Source organism: Sitophilus oryzae, unplaced genomic scaffold (genome assembly GCF_002938485.1).
Source record: "Sitophilus oryzae breed Bouriz unplaced genomic scaffold, Soryzae_2.0 scaffold_1802_pilon_pilon, whole genome shotgun sequence".
Taxonomy (NCBI): Eukaryota; Metazoa; Arthropoda; class Insecta; order Coleoptera; family Curculionidae; genus Sitophilus; species Sitophilus oryzae.
The window spans coordinates 743490-767325 of NW_022146505.1; the positions used below are offsets into that span (position 1 = coordinate 743490).

Sequence of the window (23836 nt, forward strand, 5' to 3'; positions counted from 1 at the left end):
CGCATTGTGAACTGAAATTTGCCCTAATACAATAATTTACGGATTGAGCAGAAGAACAAAGACAATTTTCAATAAATTTTATATAAATAACAAAAATTAAAAACAAAATAAGTAGGGTTATGTATACCATAAATCCTACAGATATAAGTTACGACATCCGTGCTCAGTCATTTCTTTAGATACATTTCTTTTTATCCCTAGCCTTTAAAGACTCCGTTTATAACCAGATTTGAACGGCGCCAAATCTGTCCGCGCATTATGACCGCTGAAAATCCGATTAACGGGAAAGGTCTATTATTGTTCTAGAACTCCAATTGCCGATACTCTCAACAAGTATACAGTATTGTTCTTTCAGTGTACCCCCTATTTCTAGTACCTAGCCCTACCTCGCAAACCGTCTTCTAAAAAGGTTAGAAGCGACTTCATTACCCGCATTCTTCCGGCTATAATAATCGCCCACGACACAAAACCCCCGTAATTACTCCTGAATAATAAAAATCGCATAAAACGGGAACGAACAGAGAAGAAAAAGGACGCGCCCGGCGCAAATCTGCGCGACGCCACTGCACCCCCCGCCGCTACCCCATCTTTCTTGCTTAGGCGGACAAACAAATCTATTAAACCCATCTCGCTTTAATCCGCTCGTAAAAAAAGTGTTTAGTGTTTAGCCATAAACTGTATCGGTATCTCTGTTCGCCCCGCTCGCCGCGCGCTATTAAGAAAGATCCGGTTTACCGGAAGAGAATTGCCAGTGTGTGATGCCGTCTCTTTCCTGAGCGATGGTTTGGGGCAAGGGTGTCTCTGTTTGACGGTGTTGGCTCCGCCTACAAAGTCCGGGCGACTCCGGCGCAGTAGTGGAGGAAAGTTGGGGTCGCGCCGCCCATAGCAACGTGGATTGTTGGTCGCGTTTGGCATCGCTACATCGCGGCGAGATAAAAGCACAAAAGCTTGCCAGCATCCGACGGGCTTCATCTCTGGCTATATTATCGTTAAAGCTCTGATAATCACGCGAAGTCTTTCTTTAACAATCAACGGTTGATTGAGCTGTCGTGTTGAATTCGTTTTGTTTTCTGTTGAGTTTTAAGACATGGACCAGAAATAAGACTATTGGTGAATTTGTGTATTTTTTTAAGAAACTGAACTGATTCGTTTTTGAAATCTGTCGGGGGTTGATTCCCCCATCGCCAGCATCACGATTTTCGGTGACGGTCACAAAGTGAGTATGATCATTTTCTTTTTATCTATTTTCTTTATCTAGAATATTGTTTTGTTCATAAGAGTTGATATTAAACACAATAAATTTTTCGGCGCTCTTTAAGAAATTTTCAAAGATAGTTTTAATCAACTGCTGATGATGTTAACCATAAAGTTGCATGGTGAAGAAAATGTGTTTTTAGTATATTGGTTTGTGCATCATTTTTCTATTGTTTTTTGAATAAAATAAGACAAATACTCAATATTTTTACAAAGAAACATAATATAACTGGAAATATTTTGTCGAAAGCGTCATTTGATTGTTCTAATAACATATATCAGTTTCAGAGAATTCTCTTTGTGTTATCTGTGTTTAATGCGTCTATCAAATAGATTTTTTATAAAAACTCAAAACTGAGCATTAACCACAATAAACCGAGAAAGAAATAATCATTGTGTTTTAATCATCGAGGCATTTTCAAAAATAGTTTCATGATATGCCGATGATGCCTAAACATTCTTGAATCTATGAAAAATTATATTTGGTGTTTTGTAGTTATTGTATTTTTGTGATTTAAAAAAATTAGCGAAATTCAATAATAATATTAAATAATATATATAATATATATACAGGGTGTCTCACAAATAAGTGCAAGTATTTAAGGACTGGTAGATCTCGATAAAAGAAACAATATTTTCTCTTTATCGTTTTTCAAATAAGTCCAAAATAACGGAGTTATTTTACTTTGAAAATTTCCAAAAAAAAAATCTTTTGCTAAAATTTTGAGAACCACTGGATCTTTTTTGGATTTTCTCTCTTGTAAATTTAATCTAATACCTATGTTGCCATATTATCAAGAAATTTTGTTTTTAACTAAAAACAAAAAAAAAATCCAAAAAATTTCGAATTTTCCAAAAAAATGTTTCGCGAAAAAAACCTCATAGGCGTGTTTCTGGGGTTGAACTACCTATGCTCTAGTTAAAATACTTGATCTTATTTCTGGGACACCCTGTATAATATAAATTTTCATTTTTCTCCGAAACTATAATTTCATAAAATGTCAAACTACAAATTTGCAAACCAAAAATTCTACAAATTCTTTTACCCAATAGTATTAATAAAAACATTTTTGCCTCCAATAGTTGCTTAGTAAATCATTTAATTTTTTTAAAAAAGGTCCTATTATTGCTCTATTTCCCAAACTATAATTTCATTCTTTTTTCATTCGGAGAAAAAAAGAAGAATTCTAAAGAGAACCATTATCATACCAAAATTATATTTTGATTTTTATCTCATAATAATCATATACATGTAAGATTGTTTATGTAATCTACTTCTGATGCTAACATATTAGCAACACTACACAAAGGGAGACAAAAATATGCTTTGTTTATAAAATTAAAAGATATATTATTTTGAAAAAATGTTCATAACTTTAAAATATATAATTAATTATCGAATTTTCAAAGGTTATATTAGAATTCAATGATTATGTTGTGGTGTTATACGTAAAATATGTAACGCTTGGTGTACAAACTTAATGTTCAGCTAAGGCACATTAAAAGTAATATCTATGTATACCATTATGGCTGGTTTATTTCTTTTTACCTAATTTCTGGAAATGGAAAAAACCTGCCTATTGGAAACTTCCCTGGTGTAAAATACCTGCCTATTTTGTCACCGAAGTATAAATCTAAAAAGTTATTTACATTACTCGTTATAAAATCACACCGTCAAGAATCAAATCGAAAGCCAGTTTGTCTGTGGTTTATATTCTTAAAACTAATTTGGCTCATAATAGTTGACGTTTTCAGGGGATTATCTCCCCCCTAACGTCAGAAGCAAAAAAGCAAAAAGAATAAATAAAAACTATTTAAAATGTCTAAATGAAACTACATAGAGAGAACACTATTTTTTTAGTAGATACTTCTTATAAGTAAGTAATAAGAACCGTTGAAATAAAAGTACCACTAGTCTTTCCTCTTTTTCCTCTCACAATTATTGTCCTCCTGAATTTAAAACTGAAACCAAATATTTCTGGGCTTAATATATACTATTTTCAAAATATAAATAAACCATATATCAATTCCAATAATCTCTCAAATATGAAAAACAATGGACTAAATATTATACAAAATTTGTACCATACCCTATCAATATTTGATTAAAATCAGTAGTCAAAGATATTAAACATTTTTAACTTGATGGACACTGGGCTAAACATTCAATAATCACGACAGTAACTGAAAATTACTAATTTGAAGTTTTATAAATTTGTTAAATAAATTATATTTAAGTGAACATGTATGTATATATCCAAGACTAATTTTCATGTTGCAGTGGAGGTGATTCATCTTTAAATATATTATTTTCAACCAATGGTATCAATGTTTTTAGTTATCTGCAATATTTTGCCAGAATTACCAAGTACCAAAATTATACGCCAAAAAAATATCTGTCTTATAAAATTTTGATTTTTACTTGTTTAGCTTTAGGACAACATATTTCCTGAGCAACAAATATTTTATAAATATAAATATGTTTTTGACATACATCTAAATAAATCAGCGTATTTGTCATGGCATCCTTCTCTGAAACTATCAAAAATCTCTTTAGCGCAAACGAATCAAATAATTTGCACCGTTTCATTTGCACCACGCAGGATGTTCTTATTAGCGATATGTGGCATATCAACAAACCTAATTGTAACAAGGTTATTAAACTAATGTACAGCAAAACACTTATGCAATAAAAATAAATACCGGCAGTTTTCATTATAGTGTCAGTCCAGTCAGTGTTGGATTAAGGCATTAGAATTAGACTCAATTATTGAATCAATCAAGAATAAATATTTTTTCATTGGTAAGTCAAGAAAATAATGCTACATTCATTAAATATATTTTTATTTTTATTATAAAAATGTAGTATACAGATTAGAAGTTTGAAAACTAACAATCGGGAATATTTTTCTTCCATAAGAAATGCTATTAGGAAGGTCTTAAATACATATCCGGAGAAGGAAGGGGAAACACTGGTTTCTCCGATGTGGATTTGAAACCTTTAAAACAATTTTTTGTGGCTAAGAAAAATAAAAAAAATAATAGTCTTTAAAAATAATGCTTAGGTACTTTTACTAATATTTCAAAGAGTAATAGTACACTTTTTTAGGATTTTTCTATAAAACTGTAAGGAAAATCTCTCAAGGATATGCCACACAAGGTAAATTTGTATTAAAAAACTTTGGGATTACTGTCGTATTAGAGGATGGAATGATGGGTCAAAGATATCTCATTCGAGATCTTCCTGTTTGCGAATGTTTGAATAGACGAAAACCATGGATCATGGCTCATGATCTATGATTGCTAAGAGCTAAAGATGTCTATCTTCACCTGCAGTCAGTGGACTGCCAACTAGCACGAAGATCAGTAGCATTTGTTGAGATCTGGTTCTCCAGGGTTGTACCTAATGCTGTGATGTTATTCTACATGATTCCTTCCTGTATAGAGGTAAAGAAGGTAAAGGTAAAGAAGGAAGAAGGTAATGTTAAGGTAAAGAAGGTAAAGAGGTGTTTGAAGTAAATGTATTGTTAACATACCTGCACTACCAACCAATTTCACCAATATAGTAATGGTCTTCTCTGCAAGGCTTACGATCAAGAAAAATCAAAGATCTTCCTCGATTTAAGTAAGAACAATCTTCGGACTGTCACGGGGTTTTTAACAGGACACTGTCTCCTCAATGAACACCTCAGTAGGTTGAAACTAAGAAGGAACGGCGAATGCAGATTCTGTGGGGGAAAATGGGGAAACACCAGTACACCTCATCACTGAGTGCGCCGAGACGACAACCATTCGTGCCATGAACTTTGGTACGACTGATATTGGAGATGGAGAACTACCCTCTATAAAACCGTCCCAGATACTGGCTTTTGTCAAAGCCCTAGGACTTTATGATGAGTTATAACTCAAGGAAGGGGGACACAATAGATCTGTAAGGTCGCAGTGATTAACCCCCCTCCCACTCATTCTAAATCCTAAAAAGTTCTAATAGTCTTCTCTTGTTGACTCTGTTCTTTATCAGCTCTCAATAAACCTTAATAGTGCATATTATATGAGTGTATGCATTCTAAAATAAACTTTTCTACAGACATTAACAATTTATATCATCTAAGGATATATTGGTCCCCATACTTTAAAATTATCTGTATTATTCCATATTATCCATTTTAGACAAGTAATTTGTAGTCACTATAAAAATGATTTTAATTTACTGCTTATAACAATGAATCAACAATAAACACTATTTCATAAGTGTGCTGATTAGGACAAAAAGGAAGAAAGAAGTTGGTCAAAGAATGCCTAGAGAAGCTGAACAAATTAGGCAAAGAAAATAAAGTCCTCCTACTCTGGGAGTCACACGCTGTCTTCAATGAACACTTCAGTAGATTGAAGCTAAGAAACAACGAAAAATGCAGATACTGTGGGGAAATGGGTAAACAAACTTTGGTACTACATATATTGGAGATGAAGAACTAATTTGTGTCAAACCGTCTCAGATAAAGGCTTTAGTCTGTGACTGTATGATGAGTTATCAATCTACTCCCGATTGTTAGATTTCAAATTCTCACCCTGTATAATAGAATACTCGTATATGTTTCAAAGTTCCATTGAACACAGAGAGTATCTAACATTAAGCAGCGTGTCCTCTTTAAAATAGAAAGGGACACGGAAAATTAGGTTATGTATATTCACGATCGTGTACCTTCCGAATGGAAACCGGAGGGGAGCCTTAATAGATAAGTTAGGATGCGACATAATATGCTAATTCGCATTACTTCCAATTGATATTAATGACGATTTTCCACTTAATTCATTAAAAGCTTCGGATGTTGCGCACCTGAGCCTACGGTGGCCTACGATGTTGCGCCTTCGGCTAACTCGATTTTCTTTCGTCGATTTTTCATCGAAAATTATTAGTCTTTTTTTTTGTAGTCTACAGTTTTTTCTTGCTTAGTAGTACGTGACTAAAGTTCCTTTGCTCATTTATGTGTATATTTAAATTAAACAAGCATCCTTTCAATTAGAAGTAATTCATATTTTTGGAATTTTGACTTTAATAGGAAAGTCGAAAAAGGAAATAAACCAACTTTTGGTTAACACATTCTAAAATCATTTTAAAAGGCATATGTGGAGTTCTACCTCGAAAAGCAGCTACAATAGTTTCCCTCATGTTGTCGACAATAATTAGTCGAGTTTTGTAAACACTGTCTTTAACATATCCCCATAAAAAATCCAGACTAGATAGAATCAGCATTTTAAGTATTCTATTAATTGGTGAATGCCCATTGCATTCACCAACTAATAAAATCATATCAATTCTCTCTGATTCTGAGAATGTTTTTTTGTTTTAACTGACATAAAATAAGTAGTTGTTAAAGTTGAACTAATTAGACAGTTATGTTGAAGTAATGTCATACATATCACAACCACCTAGATTTTATCAAATAATAAAGATCTACACAGATCAAATCATATAAATGAAAATATCTAGGAAAATCTTTGTCTGAGTGGTAGGCAGCCTTAATAATATTTTGAAGATATATAAATTCTCCATTGAACACTGGAATAATATACCGGGTGTTCCATTTAAAATAAAGGAGTAACTAGTTTTTAAAAGTGACTAATGTTCCATATTAATTTTGTCTCACCCTGTATAACTTTTCGGGTCAAATTTCAATTTGGTTTAACATACAATGGTTACTGTAATTAAATATCAGGCTATACAAGGTCAACTAAAATTTAGGTAGCTGTTATCGACCTAACGCTTTAACCACGCGGCCATCGAGGACTTGAAAGATTCTATGTAAAATTCTTACTTAAAAGATAATGTTTAGTGAAAGTACTTTTTTATTTATAAACATTTATTTAATTCTGTTTTTAGTATTTGTTCTTATAGCGGCAACATATTTACATTATCTGTAAAAATTTCAACTGTCTAGCTATAACGGTTCATAAGATAGACCTTTCTGACGGACGGATGGACGGACGGATAGCGAAGTCTAAAGTAATAGGGTTCCCGTTTTTACCCTTGGGGTACGGAACCCTAAAAAGGAAAAACGAAATTATCGGGCAAAACCTACAGTAAGATTAGTAACATGACTATTACTACCCCTAGACACTTAGTGTTTCTGCCTTCCGGGTTCATCAATACGGAAGGAATCAGCAACGATGAACTAGTGATCCTGAAAAAAAAGTGAAGCAAACGAGGAATATTTTAGTCATGTTTTCATAGCTAATCTTACTGTAGGTTTTGCCCGATAATTTCGTTTTTCTTAAATATATGTATATAGAATAATAATCGTACAAAATACAGCTGCGTTTGAAAGCAGCCAACTAGATTTCTTTATAAAAGTTGAAATATATAAAGTATTAAGTAGCCTTTCCTACTAAAGATCATCACTATTGAGTTAGAAGATTAGAGCCCGTATGATCGTCTTTCAAAATGTATATCAAACTACTAAGGGTGCCTGCCTTATGTGGAAATAAATATACCTTTTAATATAAGAACAATGAAGCGGTTGTTGAGATTAAATATGATGATTAAAAAATGCCTATTAATAATTATACAGAGTGTCTCCAACCAAAGGTGTTACCATTTTATTTTGTCTTTCTCTTAACAGGCTTAGTTTACTACTCATCACTCAACACCGTAGGTCATTATTGGGTAATACTTGTTAATCTATACTAATATATAAAATCCTTAAATGACTGACTCACTGATTAATCACGATCCTGCTCAAACCACTCAACGTAAGAAGCTCAGTTTTGGCATACAGGTTGATTCGAGGGTGTAGAGGTTCGATAAGAAGGGATTTTTCGAAATTCCAGTTCCAAGGGGCTGAAACCACCCCCAAATATTACAATATTTTTTATTTAAAAAAACGCCAAGTTTCCGAAAAAACGCTTAAACACGTATATTTTATTTTGTTTTTTTTACATATTTTAAGATTTTTTAAAAATGCATACAGGGTGTTTCGAAAAATCTGGCCATTGATTAATCACGATCCTGCTTAAAGCGCTTGACGTAAAAAGCTGATTTTTGGAAAACGGATTGACTTTAGGGTGTAGTGTAATGTCATACAGTGTGTTCCAAAAAGTTGGGTAATTGATTAACCACGATTCTGCTTAAACTGGTTGACGTAAAAAGCTTATTTTTGGCAAACGGATTTTTCGAAAGTCGAATTCCAACGAGATGAAACTACCCCTCAAATATTACCAAGTTATATAGTAATATCGCCATATTGTTTTTTCTCATGCTGACATAAATGTGAGAAAAAAATTTCCAGTTTATATGTTAATGTAAATTCTTACTTTGCTTTATCATCACCATTACAAATGATTAATTCGACGCGAACGAAGTCGTGGGTACACGCTAGTATACCTATAATTTTCTTAGCGACATAATTTTAATCACATTATTTTACACAACGAAAAAGATTTTTTCCTGTGTAGCTTCCCTGTGATATAGTGATTAATAACCACTGATTGAGCACTAATAAAAATGTTTATCGAGCTCCAGTTGGAACAGTGAGGAATACAGTTAATAATCTTTCCAAATCGATCAACCTAATTAAAAACTTAATTGTTTTATTACTTCTGCCAGCGGAGAACGTTGTCAACAACGAATTTATCGTCAATTACTTTATTAGTCGATTGAATACTGATTTGGTCTATTTCTAATCGGGATTTACACGTAGAACTTTATTAGGATTATATGAGTAGTATTTTGATTTATAAGAATTTAATGCATGCGTTTTTGAATAAAATAATATACAGGGTGGTCCGAATTGTATTTGGGAAACTTCGACAGCATTTTCTGCGAAAAAAAAGTAAGTAAAAAAGTTCGTATAAATGTATGTCCTAATAAAACTCATCGTTTTAGATATATATAGGAGTTTTTTTTGATATGGGAAATTTGATTTCGATGTTAATGTGACTAGCACCTTTAGGGGGGAAGGGGGTCGCCAGCTACTTATTTTACTAAGTTTTTTTATTTTATCTGGTTTAACGAGTAATAACATTTTGTCCGTACCTGTATAAAAATAATTAGTTGAAAAATATACATTTTCGCAGTTTTTTACGTAAAAACTTCGTCTCTGAGTAAAAATCGCTACGAGTACGAGTAGGTAATCGTTTTCGAGATATTTTAAAACGAAATAATCTATACATCGTCACCCTAGAATAAGATTGTTCTATAGACCCTTTCGATGAAACTGAGAAAACAAGGTTTCAAGTTTAAACTGGATATCCGTGAACACTATATACCAAAATGGTTCTATTAAACATATAAATTAAAGATAATATAAAAACCTATCAAACATATGTATTGATTTTAATTTTAGAAGCTTTATTTAAAAGATATTAGTGATTTTAGATTTGGATATAGAACAAATGTGTCTATTAGCTGTGCATTGAGCCGATTTTAGGGATATAGAACAAAATAAGGGGATATAGAATAATATAATACTCATTTTAAGCTGAATTATTTGTATTTCAAAATATTATTTCAACACAAAATAACTGAAGTGGAGACATTAAGACATTAACTAAAAACAACATAAAAATAAAACCTAAAATACAATAGTAGTAATTATTCGTCTGCATTGTTTATTAAAAACTATCATTTTTTTAATTTTAATAACTATTTAGTTTCTGCAGAATATGCTGGCCGAAGTTTCCCGAATACAATTCGGACCACCCTGTACTGTTAAAAAAGTATCTAGCGTAACCTAACATAGATAATATTAAACAAATAATTTCACTAAGACCTTAATCATAACTGACATCTACATAATCATCATATCCTTAATCACGCACTCTATGCATATTATTCACCCTGTATATCGCTGCCCCTCGTAAACGATAATCGTATGATATGAGGGACGCAATTTGTCTAGCGAGGACTCTATTAGCCAGTTAGATTCTAATTGAATTTGGTGAAAGCACCCCTATCTTTAACATTTCAAACAAGTGGGTCCGTTGCATAAATTAGGACAAGTTATAATTTGCCCGAACTCGCAACGTCAGAGATGTAAATTTTGATTAAAAAGACACATGCGGACGTCAAACGATACTCATTTTCCTTTATTAGATTAAAAAGTACAGTTAAAATATTTGATAGCTACTTTTGTAAAGGCGTAATATACAGGGTGAGTCTTAAATAAGTAAGTAAAAGTAAAGATTTCAGTTAACGTTTCTTTTTTGCTTCCAGCGCTAATCTGGACGGGGTGTACTTTGTTTACGCGGAATCCGAACCGCGGTCCTCGGCCATATCATGGTCAATGGCCTACAGACTTGGCAAGTGTCTAAATCGACTCTTACTCACGAGATATCCGATCTCATCCGGCTTCGAACAGGCGTGAATGAGCAGTGTGTCAATAGATTTTACACTTTTGCCTTTTTTTGGACAACAGCACGATACAGAGTTTCGAACCGGTCACCCGTCCATCCACTAGTATCGCCTTACGTCGGCGTCGCTTAACTTCGGTGTTCTAATGGAAACCGGTGTTTCGACGAAGCTAGGCCGTTGCTCTTAAATAAGTGAAAATATTTTTAGGTGTGGTATATTTTGACCCAGGAACACGTCTATGATATTTTTTCGAAAAAAAAATATTTTAGAAAAAAAATTAGAAAAAGACCACATAGACGTGTTTCTGGAGTCGAAATATATAACCCTTAAAAATATTTGTACTTATTGAAGACTCACCCTGAATACGATTAAGCTTTACCGGCACAGCATTGCCGACTTTTACATATTTTCTGTTTATCAAAATATTTTATAAAACAAAAATGAAATAATTAAAAAAATATAAACAGTTATTATTTACATAACAAAATTTACCTCCCTAACAGCCCTTAGAGACATAAAGGGCTATTACTACCGCTTTTCAGTTCAAAATATTCTAATAAGGTTGCGATGAGTTATTTGCAATGACAGTTAAGCTGCTTCGGCATCTTGTATACTTAGCACTAAAAACAGTTCTAAAAACAACAGTTTTCGACTGCAAGGTCTGCTAGTATATCGCCAGCGGGAAATTTAAATTTCAGTTAGTCAGCCCGGCGCCGAATATGTCCGTGGTAACTAAAAGTTTATTTAGTATCGCTTATATTTATAAGCGATACTAAATAAACTTAACGGTAAACAGGGGACTCCTGTACTTGAAGCAGAAGCAGAGTCAAACTCGCCTGCAAAATAACAGGTAAGAAACTATTGGGTAATTACCTAAATACTCCGAATGATGTGTACCAACAAAACTACCAAACAATCGTCAGTTGTGTATACGAGCCTTATTATTATTCTCAGAAGTGCGAAAGACAGGAAGTTCTACTTGGGGAGAAAATTCACACACTCGACATTCAGCGCAGCTTCTTAAGCTCGCCCCTGATTTAATCTGATTACTGCATGACGATGGTATAAAAGGCGTTTTTTTGATGGACGATAACATTGGTGGGCTTTCAAATAATATTGAGTGTAAAACAATCGGGTCTTTCATCTAATGGGGTTTGGCGTTAAGTTTTTAGATTAGGTATAATTCATTCAAGTGAATTGAAGGTTCCTTAAATATTAACGTATAAATAAAAAAAAATAGTTGTTTACAAAGCTGCCAAAAAGTTGTTTACAGCAATATTAGAAGAAATCCTCCGTCAACTGGACTGGACCAACAAAGGATCAAAAATAGATGGAGAATATCTTAACCATATAAGATTCGGTGATGACATAGTCCCAATTGCCAGTAGTTCTGAAGAACTACAAGCACAAATTAATGAACTAAATACAGCCAGCAATAAAGTGGGTCTCAAAATGAATTTAGCAAAAACTAAAGTAATGTACAACGAACTAGTGGAAAGAAAAGACATTCTAATAAATAAGATAATACTGAAAATAGTAGAAGAATATATATATTTGGGACAACTAATACGCAGCTAGGGATCTCTAATACCAGAAAACAACAGAAGAGTTAAGTTAGCATGAAGTACTTATGGAAGAAACTCAATCATATTCAGATCTAGAATGCCACTCTAAAGAAAAAAACATTCGACCAATGTGTACTACCAGTACAGACCTATGCAAAATCTGGACACTTAACACGGACATTATAAGGACAACGCTCAATGGAAATACAAATTAATCAAATCCCCATAATAATCAGCGATCAGTACAACTCATAATATTCAGAGAGTAGTACCACATTTCAGATATTTAGGAAGCTGGCTAAATAGTGATGAAGAGGTAAAACCAAGGATTCAAATTTCAAATAGCACGTACCGCGTTCAAAAAATAGAATTCCATGCTCACTAATAGAAACCTGTCAATAAAAAAACCGATTGAGAACGCTACTTTATTACATTATGGCCAATTCTTCTTTGCAGATGCGAGACATAGGCGCCAAAAATCAATAAAATCAATAAAATAGAATCCTTTGTAATGTGGTGCTACCGGGGAATCCTTAAGATTTCTTGGACAGAACAAACAATCAACGAAGAAATTCTTGGACAGCCTCTAGATATCGTGAGCTCTTAGACACCACCAAGGCCAGAAAGGACAAATAATGTGTAAAGTACCAGATACTATTTACCGTTTGATTATTCAAAGAAAAGTCGAGAGGGTAAATAGTGAATAGGTCGAAAAAGACTGTCAATGCTGAGAAACAGACCAGTCTGCAAGTGGTGAAGCTGATTCATGCAGCAAAATATAGAGACATATTCGATGAGTTTGTCATAGAGATCGGCAACGCCTGAAGACAGGCACGGCACTGAAAGTAGAAGAAGGTAAAAGCATTTTTAGTTTTTGTTTAAAATGAATAAAGATATTTTTTTCTGACCGTGCAGAAAAACACTAGTAATTAAATATATTTAATTACCTTTAAAAATGAACTTTAGTAAACACAGTTTTGCTTATAATTTTTTGGAAAAACAACTGAGATGTCTGTTCTCCGAGTCAGAGGAGATTTCGACAGACGATATCCAAAAATGGCAGAAATTTAAATTAATCTGTGAATTACAATGACAGGCACAACTGTGATGTATCCTGTCCTTAATAATCAGATTTATATTTGTCTTTTAGTAAACACAGTTTTTTAGAACGGGCAGATCCACAGAAACTGCTCTGTACCAATTAACGGAGCTAATACAGACAAGTCTGGATAGCAAAGAAACAGCAATTTGTGCCTTCTTGGATATTGCGGCGGCGTTTGACAATATACCACATAAGGTGGTCAGGCGATCTCTAGAAACAAGAGGGGTGAACAGAACTATTATTCGCTGGTTTTGGGAAATGCTGTCAACACGAACAGCAGAGGCTCAGATGGGCACCAAAACTGTAGCTGTTAAAACAACGCAAGGAACTCCACAAGGTGGAGTAACCTCCCTTTGCTGTGGAGCTTGGTAGTGGATGAACTACTAGACGAATTAACTCTAGCGGGAATACACTGCATTGGGTATGCAGATGACATAGTCATCATCGCTCGGGGGAAAAGGCACCCTGTGTAATATTATCCAAAGACGACTCCGTATCACTGAGAGATGGTGTAGGACTGTCGTGCTGAGTATCAACTCAGACAAAACCGCGATAGTGCCATTCACCAGAAAGCGAAGTCTGAAAAACTTGAAAAGAATTCAACTAGATGGAAAGGTAATACTGCCAACACAGGAAGTTAAATATCTGGGAATAACCCTGGACAGTAAACTCCTGTGGAACAGGCATATTAAGAACACTACCAGCAAAGCCATAAAGGCTCTCATGATATGCAGAAGACTGGCCGGAAATAGATGGGGCTGCTCCCCTAACACTTTGCGCTGGATGTATACCATGATAGTAAGACCCATGATTACTTATGGAGCAGTTGCCTGGTTCACAAAACTAGAGCAACGGACGGCAAGGCTAAACTTGTGCAAAGTCCAGAGACTAGCATGCGTTTGTATCACAGGAGCCATGAAAACCTGTCCAACAGCAGCAATGGAGGTCATTCTAGATCTAACACCACTGCACATTGTCATTGGTAGAGATGCCCATGCGACAATGATTAGAATGGTCACTAACGGAATTAGAACTGGGAGAATTGTCAGATCAGGGGCTTGGAACACCCTCAAAAAGGAAATACCACTCCTGAAACTCCCAGTGGACGATATGCCAAGAACGTACAACTTTGAGAAAATCTCAATGTAGTATTGAACAATAAAAATGATTGGAAGAGCGAAACGCTTGCCCAGCAGTTGAAAGACCATACCATAACTTGGTATACTGATGCTTCCAAGACCAATACGGGAACAGGGATCGGAGTATTTGGGCCGAGAGCTAAATACTCCGAACCAATGGGCACTTACCCTAGTATCCTACAGGCAGAAATCTACGCTATCGAAAGATGCGTACAACTTATCTTAGATAGGAACTATCGGAAACAAGAAATAGCCATCTTGTCTGATAGTCAAGCAGCGTTAAAGGCGATCAACTCAGTATCAATCAATTCGAAATTGGTCAAAGAATGCATAGAGAAGCTGAATAAATTAGGCAAAGAAAACAAAGTCCTCCTACACTGGGTGCCTGCTCACCAAGGGATAGAAGGCAATGAAAAAGCAAATAATCTAGCTAGGAAAGCAGCGAACACTCCACTAACTGAACCAGAACCGTTCTGCTTTCCAAGTGGTAACCAACTCAAGGCGGAACTCAAGAACTTGGAAGATTCCATCCGCAACCTGGAATGGAAATTTTCCAATGGTCTAAGACACTCGAAGAAGTTTCTGAGGGCTTATGATGAAGAAAAATCACAGATCTTCCTGGGTCTGAGTAAGAACAATCTTCGGATTGTCACGGGGTTTTTAACAGGACACTGTCTCCTCAACGAACACCTCAGTAGATTGAAACTAAGAAGAAACGGCGAATGCAGATTCTGTGGGGAAGATGGGGAAACACCAGTACACCTCATCACTGAGTGCGCCGAGATGACAACCATCGTGCCATGAATTTTGGTACGACTGATATTGGAGATGGAGAACTACCCTCTATAAAACCGTCCCAGATACTGGCTTTTGTCAAAGCCCTGGGACTGTATGATGAGTTATGATTCAAGAAAGGGGGACACAATGGATCTGTAAGGTCGAAGTGATTAACCCCCCTCCCACTCATTCTAAATTCTAAAAAAATTCTAAAACACAGTTTTGCTTATAATTTTTCGAAAAACAACTGAGATGTCTGTTCTCCGAGTCAGAGGAGATTTCGACAGACGATATCCAAAAATGGCAGAAATTTAAATTAATCTGTGAATTAGAATGACAGGCACAACTGTGATGTATCCTGTCCTTAATAATCAGATTTATATTTGTCTTTAAGATAACAAAAAATTCATAATAGTAGACAAAAAGTGAAGTTTTTTAAGTTTGAAAAAAAATAATAAACTTTCATCAAACCCTATTGAATTCCTAACTATGTAATTGTAAGCTCTCGTGAAAAAGATTTTTTTAATCTACGTAAATATACAAAAAAATACAAGGGGCTATGTTTTGTCCCAATCATTATTTTTTTCGTGTTTATTTTCATAAAATACTTCGTTTTTCCAGCACAGTAAACTTATTTACACGTCTTCTACATAAATCATATACCTATTGCCATATTTTATTACTTATTCAAGTAAAATCAATAAACACAAATAAACCAGCTTAAATACTAGTTAATCGGCTCAGCTCAACTAAATAATAATCTCTCTACAGAGAAATTGAGAGTAAAGAATAACAATATAGTCCTTGTTCAATTGCAAATTAGTTCAACTTGGATTCATCACAATTGTAACCGTTTTAAATCGAATTATCCAGATGGTTGGACACTAAATGACACTGGCACAGGGGTGGAATTAAATAAATACGATTTGGGTGGGAAAGCATATTCGAACGGGTCTTGCGAGCCCAATTTAATGGGCCTTAATAAAGGTGTTATTTGGATTAAGTCAGTAGTTCTGTTCAGCTACCAAATAGAGTAAGGAAGGACTGTTTAAAAACACGTACTTAAAAGATATAGTTGGAAAAATATTACTTTAGTTGAATATATTATTGTAGTTCCTCTTTTGGTTGCTTTTTTAAGTAGTTTGAAAACTAGTTTCTTAGAAATTTTCGATGTTGAAATTGCCTGCAATGAAAGTTTGGTACAAAACTGGTTGATTATAGATTGCATTGGAGGGATGAAGTCAATCACAGCGATCTTATACCGAGCTGGCAACAGTTACTTTTGGGTCGGTATTTACATGTGTGAAAGTAAATCGCATAGGGATCTTACTAAGCCAGAGTGAGAGAAATGCGACGGTGTGCTGTTGCGTTGTTGCCGGTAGGCCTTTCCCTATCAAGTAAAGTAAAATCACGATCGCAAACCGCTTATTTTTAAGACTTTTTTTCGAAAAGGTAACTAGATAAAATCATTAGTTATGTTTCTGAGTATCTGAAATGGAATTATAAGGATATCGTTAAGGTGTCCATTTTTTTTAACGACAAAACGTCAGTAATCGCGATAATTTAATAACTCAACTTTTTTACACGTAACACGCCATAACTTAAGAACCACTTTAGATATTGAAGTTTTTTTTTTATTTTGAAGATCGGATCATTTACAATATTACATAAGTAAAATTCGATAAGGTTGTCTTTTTTCCATTCTAAAATTTAAACAACCCATCCATTTACTTTTAGTGCATAACAGTTTTTAGCAATCGTGTAACTTTTTTATTTACAAAGATTTTTACATACTGCCTGCGAAAAAAAGTTTTTGAAAAACTACAATCAATTATTTCTAATAGATTTCGATTTTTGAATTCAGAGTTCTAATAGCGCGACCACTGTCGAACACCAACCCAATTCCACTTATTTTTACCAAAAATGCAAGTGTTTCTAGCTTGAACTTAAAAATTTTCAAACTATAAGGAAAATTACAACGACTCGTTAATAAATACAGTATCACGAGACCACATTTTATTTTTGTGAAGCTGAACGCATGATGTACACTTCGTGTCTTAGCAATGTACACAGTTTCTCGGTTTATTTCATACGTTTGGCAACGTGTTTACTGTTCCCTCTTTGTTCAGTACATTATAAATGCATTGTACTCTTCTTATGACGCGTTCTCACGACTCGTGTACTTGGCAAATATTTGTAATTGGTATACAGGGTATACATGGTGCGCCGGGCATCTATACAGAATTTCTGAGTTATTCATTATAGGAACTACGCTGCATTCCTGCTAGACCCTGTATGCCAATAAAAAATACTACATTCTGTAGACAAACTTCGAATTGATGGTTACTGAGTTGATCACTCTTAAGGCTGCTTGAATATAGGATAAGATGGCTATTTTTTTATTCCGATAGTTCTTATCTAAGATAAGTTTTACGCATTTTTGAATGGCGAAGATTTCTGCCTGAAGGATGCTGGGGTAGGTGCCCATTGATTAAAAGGATTTAGTTTTCGGCCAAAATACTCCTATACCTGCTACTGCTTTCGTTTTGGACGCATCGGTATACCAAGTTATGGTACGGTCTTTTAACTGCTGAGCAAATGTTTCTCTCTTCCAATCCTTTTATTGTTCACTACTGTAGTGAGATGTTACTCAAAGTTGTACCTACATTCTTGGTATGTGATCCACTGGGAGTTGGAGGAGTGGAATGTTCCTTTTAAGGGTGTTCCAAGCTCCTGAGCAGTATAAGACTTGCAAGAGTCTTGAAAGAAAGTCAATATCGAGGCCATGGTTGGACCCTTCCAGACCAAGAATACTTATTACATTATAACACCAAGAGTAAGAGGTTTTTATTAAAAAATTATTTTTGATATTCTAAAAATTTACAAATCACTATTTGCGTAAATGCTAACATCTAATAATAAACTAATTAATAAGCAAATGACAGCTAATTATATACAACCGGATTACCATTATAGTATTATTAATATTATGGCTGTTAGAATATTAAATCTATCAAAATTCAGCTACCAGATGGCGCTTAAAATTATTAATATGCCATTATAAAATATTGCTTAATGGAATGCTGCTGATTAATCGAATGGTATTGTTTATTCAGTTTCGTTAATTAATATTCCAATTAGGCTCTTAAATATGTGTATAGTAAATTACTTTGCTAATTTGCCTAATGAAATAATTTAAACGCTATGGATTTGTCAACAATTTGATCGCAATAATTAATAGTCAAATGGACTGCGTGTATGAACCGATAATTTATTTGATTTAATTTAATCCCCGATATATTATATTAATTACAAATTAGAATTTAATAATAAATTAAATATACCCGTATTTCTCATTTTGTAAAATGTGTATTAATAAAATTCAGGTTTTTGCTGAAACTTTGTTAAAGTTAACTGATTCAAGAGTTGAAAAAAGTTATGGTATGTTAGAATGATATTTTTTTAGTTATTTCCATACAGATCGGGATATTTGAAAAAAATAGAAGAATTTTAGTTGAATGAAAAATCTTTATGAAGTATTATTATTCATACTCGTAGTTGATAGCAGTTGCTTCAATTAAATCTGGAATTATATAATCTCAATATATTTAACCATCGCTAAAAAACAAACACAAACAAAACTTTCCTCGTTCCATTCGGAAGAATTCGAATGATATACATACGGGTGATTTAGACAAATTAACTGAAATATGTCTCAATAAAATTTAGTTAACTGTCTTTATAAGCCTAATTTGAATATTGTTTTATTAATACAGTAACTGAATTTGATACCAATGTATCAGATTAACCCACATGGCTCTAGATTGGACTTTGTTATTTATATCCCTTAGTTAGTCGAAATTGATTTAATATTGTTTTCAACTCCAAACTCCAATTACAGAGAACGTCTTGTAGAAGAGCATACGTCTTGAATTTTTGTTTTAATTCTACTTTTTACATGATTATTGAGCATTTTTGTAGATTTTCGTCATGAAAATTGCCACATAATATGTCAAAATTATATTTTTTTAATGGACAAGCTGATTTCAGATAATTCAATAATAAAAAAATAATATAATAATTAGTAAAAGCAACCAATTTGCTTATATTTTTTAACAAAACCATGTTAGGATCAACAGAATGTGATTAAAACTTAATACTAGCATTTTATTTTTTCTTATTAAAAGTTCAAACTGGTGGCACATTAGACGTTTCCTGAAATGTTTCGATGCAGAATGAAAACTTTTAGAGTTTTTGTGTCCAACATGTTCCCGTTTTCTGCAGCCAATGTTTCTAAATGTGAAGAAACAAAATGCCAAACTGAAATAGTCTATGTCTGTGTGGATTTTAAAATGAAAACAACCATCACTAATGTCGACCTCCGCAATATAATTTTTTTCTCTTAAATTCTTTGTTTTTAGGTTTTCTCGCAGAAGAAATGTCTGGCAAAAGCAAATTTCATCGTTTAATTTAATAATGTACTTTCATATTTTTAATGCCCCTTCTATATATTATTATATGTTGCTACAAAATATTTTTGTTTGAAATATAGATTTTTATTTTTATTTCTATATCATGGTTTTGAAAATAAAAATATATAAGTCAATGTAAGTAGAACGCGTTCTTATGAATTTAAAAGCTTACAACAGCCGATAAAAACATATATTTTTAGTTAAACACGCTATCACTAGCCAATATGGCAGAATTTTAATTCATTATTTTATAAAATTGACATGGAATCGGACACAAATCATCTACATTATATCATATTTGTGTATAAAAAGAGAGAAACTCGTGCTTCGACAATGAATCGACGATAAACGGAAACCTTGTTTCCAAAATGTTTCGGTTTAGCGCTATGTGTGTAGAAATTTCGAACTAGTCACCTGTCAACAACGCCAATCAAAACTTCTGGTCAAAATAATTAAAGGATCTTTATTTACTTATTACTATAACACAATTAAAACATAAAAACATGTATTCCATTGTGGAAAAAAGAGAAAAAAAAGGTTTGCTGGTAACATTATTATCGGTATGGGTATAGTGGCTGTTATTACATTTATTCCTAAAACAAATCATCTCTGTAATGCGTATAATAAATAATTATAAAATCACATAAGAAAAATATCTGTATTCGTACTCACATATTATGTCCTTCCTTCTGCATTTTTAATTATAGTACTATAAAAACTTGAAGAATGCTTAAATGCAAAAACTGCAGAACAAAATGAAAACAATAAAGTAAGGTTATGTTCTCATATTTGACAGAATATCAAAGAAATAATGGAAACTTTTTAGGCACAAAACGAGTACGAAATCTGTAAATGTGAGCCACATCTGTTTCTTAAAAGTTTCGAAAAATTTTTGACACTAAGATTTTTATTGTTAATGCTTATGTAGGGAAACCATATTTTAGTCAAATGTTTCGAACCAAAAAGCGATATATGTTACGAAACATATGTAACAAAAATGTGATGAAACTGTTTCGCAATGTTTCTAAGCGGAGATTTTGTTTTGATTTTGTGTCTAAAAATGCTACTTGAGTTATATCTTCTACAATAGTTAAAAGAATAAGTATACCAATAATTATATTAAAGAAAGAAAAATTGCAATAAATAACTGAAAATGTATAAACAATAAAAATACAATACTGACTACTACACTATATAACAACCATAATATTTGGATAGCGTTGTTATTCAATGTTATCGACTGGATATAACAAACATTCTTTTAATTATTCACGCTAAGTGAATGACATCATGGCTATATTGCATCTAGTTAAGTTGGTAAATTTAATCAAAATTAATTATCAGTTAATTTAGTTCATGTGCCGTCACTGTTAGCGTTTTATTCAATTTAAGCCGCGTGTGTTCGCATGATTTGCAAAAACATCAACTCCAACTTAATAAAGTTACTCTAATTGCGATTGTTCTCATTTACTGGTATGCTCACACATTTTATTGTTGATTTTATTTTGATAAAATTGAGGAATAATATTATAAAATGTATATTTTTTCTTTTTCAGATTGCAGGTGGGGGTGGCAGGGGTATGTTCTGCTACCACTGCCCATCTGCTTTGCATCCTGGAGCACCGCAACCTAGATTGCCTACGTTAGAATATCCATTTACCCCATCACACCCCTGTAAGTATAGTTATTATAACATTGTTGAAGTATTCCTTTATTTTTTTTCTAAATGCTACATAATAAGGGAAAATTGCCTATACTGTACCGATTCTAGTAATTCTTCAATATCTGGTTTATAATTGCATTGACAAGACACCTTGGGATATCTTTAGTAAGTCCAACAAAACGTCCAGTAATACCGGTAATATGGTTGATTTTTTTCAAAGTTCTAAAAATCAAAGGCGTGTATGGTAATATAATTTTGATTTCATTCTTTAAGAGATGCTTATTTTTTCCCTAGGCATTGATCACCAGGATCATTAGCCATGTACAACTCGTTATTGTTAACAATGCACTAACAGGGATCTATCTCAATATCCTCAAGGGGATCACTCTTACAAGGATAATTCAAAATTTAAAAATCTACATTGACATAAATATTTCAAGTCGAGTGACAAAAAGATCAAAAAACTAAACACAAAAAAGTAGAGAAACAAAAACAAACTACAAGAAAAATAGGTAATTATTTACATCACAGTATTACAGTTGGATTAGAGTATCACAGGCGAATATCACAGTTGGTGGTATATATTAATATCTTTCATAAAGTTCAAAAAGTATTTCTCTTTTAAGCAGATATGCTTGAGTCACCGCAGTATGCCCAATACGAAGACGACGCACTCTGGATTCATCCGCTCATCCTAGGCTCGACGGATCGCGTATTTCCATAATATACCATGTAGAGAGCATAGTGCCCCTAAGCCCCACCCTCAAGCTTATTTCAGTATTGAAGATGTCTCTAACGCGGTATAGAATGGAATAGGATAATGGCGCCAAATACGGTATAGTATGGAGTAGGCTTCTCAGCGTCACAATTCTTAGTCACATCTTCCATTTTGCGTTGAATTAGCCAGTTTGCGACCGTTGCGAATTGTAAACAAGCATCAGGTGTATCAGGAAACAGTATGTGACAGATAATGTTAAAAACATAAAATATGAAGTAAAATTCTCGATATGTATAGTGCCTCAGCTTCACAAGAGTCAACTATTCAAGAGTCGTAGCTATTCACCAAAAAACAGTGCGGTAAGTAACGCTACACCTATATTTATAGGACCTCAAGTATTTAGAGAAGACAAGTTTTGAGGCCCAGTATGTTTTATAGAAAACAAATATGGAAAACATACTAAGCTTAATACAGAAAGAGAAAAGTAATCAGATACAGAGCGGCAGTTAAAAATAATTCTCACAAATATCACAATAAACTGTAAAAAAGTATAAAGCTCTTGGTTTTTATCCAGAAGAACTCATGGTTCCCGCTCGCAAAAAAGGCTCATCAGGAACGCCGTGATACGAGAACAGACTAAAAAAGAAAAAATGGTGCTTGAGCAAAAATATTACCGAAAATACCCAAATGCCAAAGGACATTAGTATTTTAATACTCTGTAATTAAAGCTGAGCATTGCAGTTTAACAGGAAATAGCAATAGAAATTAATATAATATTTAATAAATAAATGTTGTTTTTGTTGATATTTTGTTGTTTCATATTTGTAGTCATGTTTTTAATGTAATGATAAAGAATAGATATATAATATTTTACATAAATGAAAATTACTGTTTATGCTATCAAAAGTTACGCCATTACTACGAACTATACCCGATTTTGGCGCATTTCCCAATTTCATTCTATACCGTGTTAGAGACATCTTCACAGCTGAAGTAAGCTTGGGGACGGGGTTTAGAGACCTCTACGTGGTATATTATGGAAATACGCTGACGGATCCTGTTTTATTGCGCGACGCTTTGAAGGTTTATCTGCCCACTCATCCTGCCATTCCCTTTCTGTTCTTTTATGCAGTAGTACTTTAAAATCATATTTACTAAGATAAGGGAAAGTAATGGTATCTCTTCTAGCAGCTAGCTGAGCAGCATCACCTGCCATTGGGTTGCGAAGTATATTAGAGTGGCTTGGGACCCATACAAACGTGAGTTTGTGTTGACGTTTTAGTTTGTTCAGGTCGAGATGGTTATTATTAACTTTGATTAACGTCATATTTTTTACTGTTGTTAAATTATTACATTTTCCGATAACTATTACTCTTTAAAATTTTAAAACTGCAAAAATTATGACGTTAATTAAAATTATATCTCTACCGTAGTTTTTAGTTTATTTAGGTTTTGATTTTGAGGACTTTTTTAATAATTCACTAAGATAACTGATTGGCAAACTTCATTTCCAGTAGTCTTTTGAATTTTATTCTCATTTTGGCTCGTGGACGTTTCGGGTTCTTGTTCTTCACTTAAAACTCATTTCCGGAATGTTGCTGCGAGGTGTCCAGTACTATTACTTGGTTCACCTTCCAGGATTTGACAAATTTTTACAAAAACTTACAAAAGAAATAATACTTAGACCCACCCGACTCGATTAAAAATGCCGCATTTAAGTCATATTAAAAATTATTTGAATAAATTTTCTGGTAACCTGAGAATGATGAGTTACGTACCTAAAATAAATCGCAATTT

At 33.5% G+C, this 23836-nt stretch overlaps 1 protein-coding gene across 1 annotated transcript in view; it reads left to right on the plus strand.

Moving 5' to 3' along the window:
• Positions 1–911: 911 nt before the first annotated feature.
• The window catches only part of LOC115883030 (dorsal root ganglia homeobox protein-like), a 141454-nt gene continuing 118529 nt past the window's right edge, over positions 912–23836 (plus strand). The window contains exons 1-2 of the mRNA XM_030901306.1: positions 912–1216; positions 21215–21332. Coding sequence (XP_030757166.1) covers positions 21239–21332 — 94 coding nt within the window. The 5' untranslated portion in view covers positions 912–1216; positions 21215–21238. The remainder of the gene's footprint in view (positions 1217–21214; positions 21333–23836) is intronic.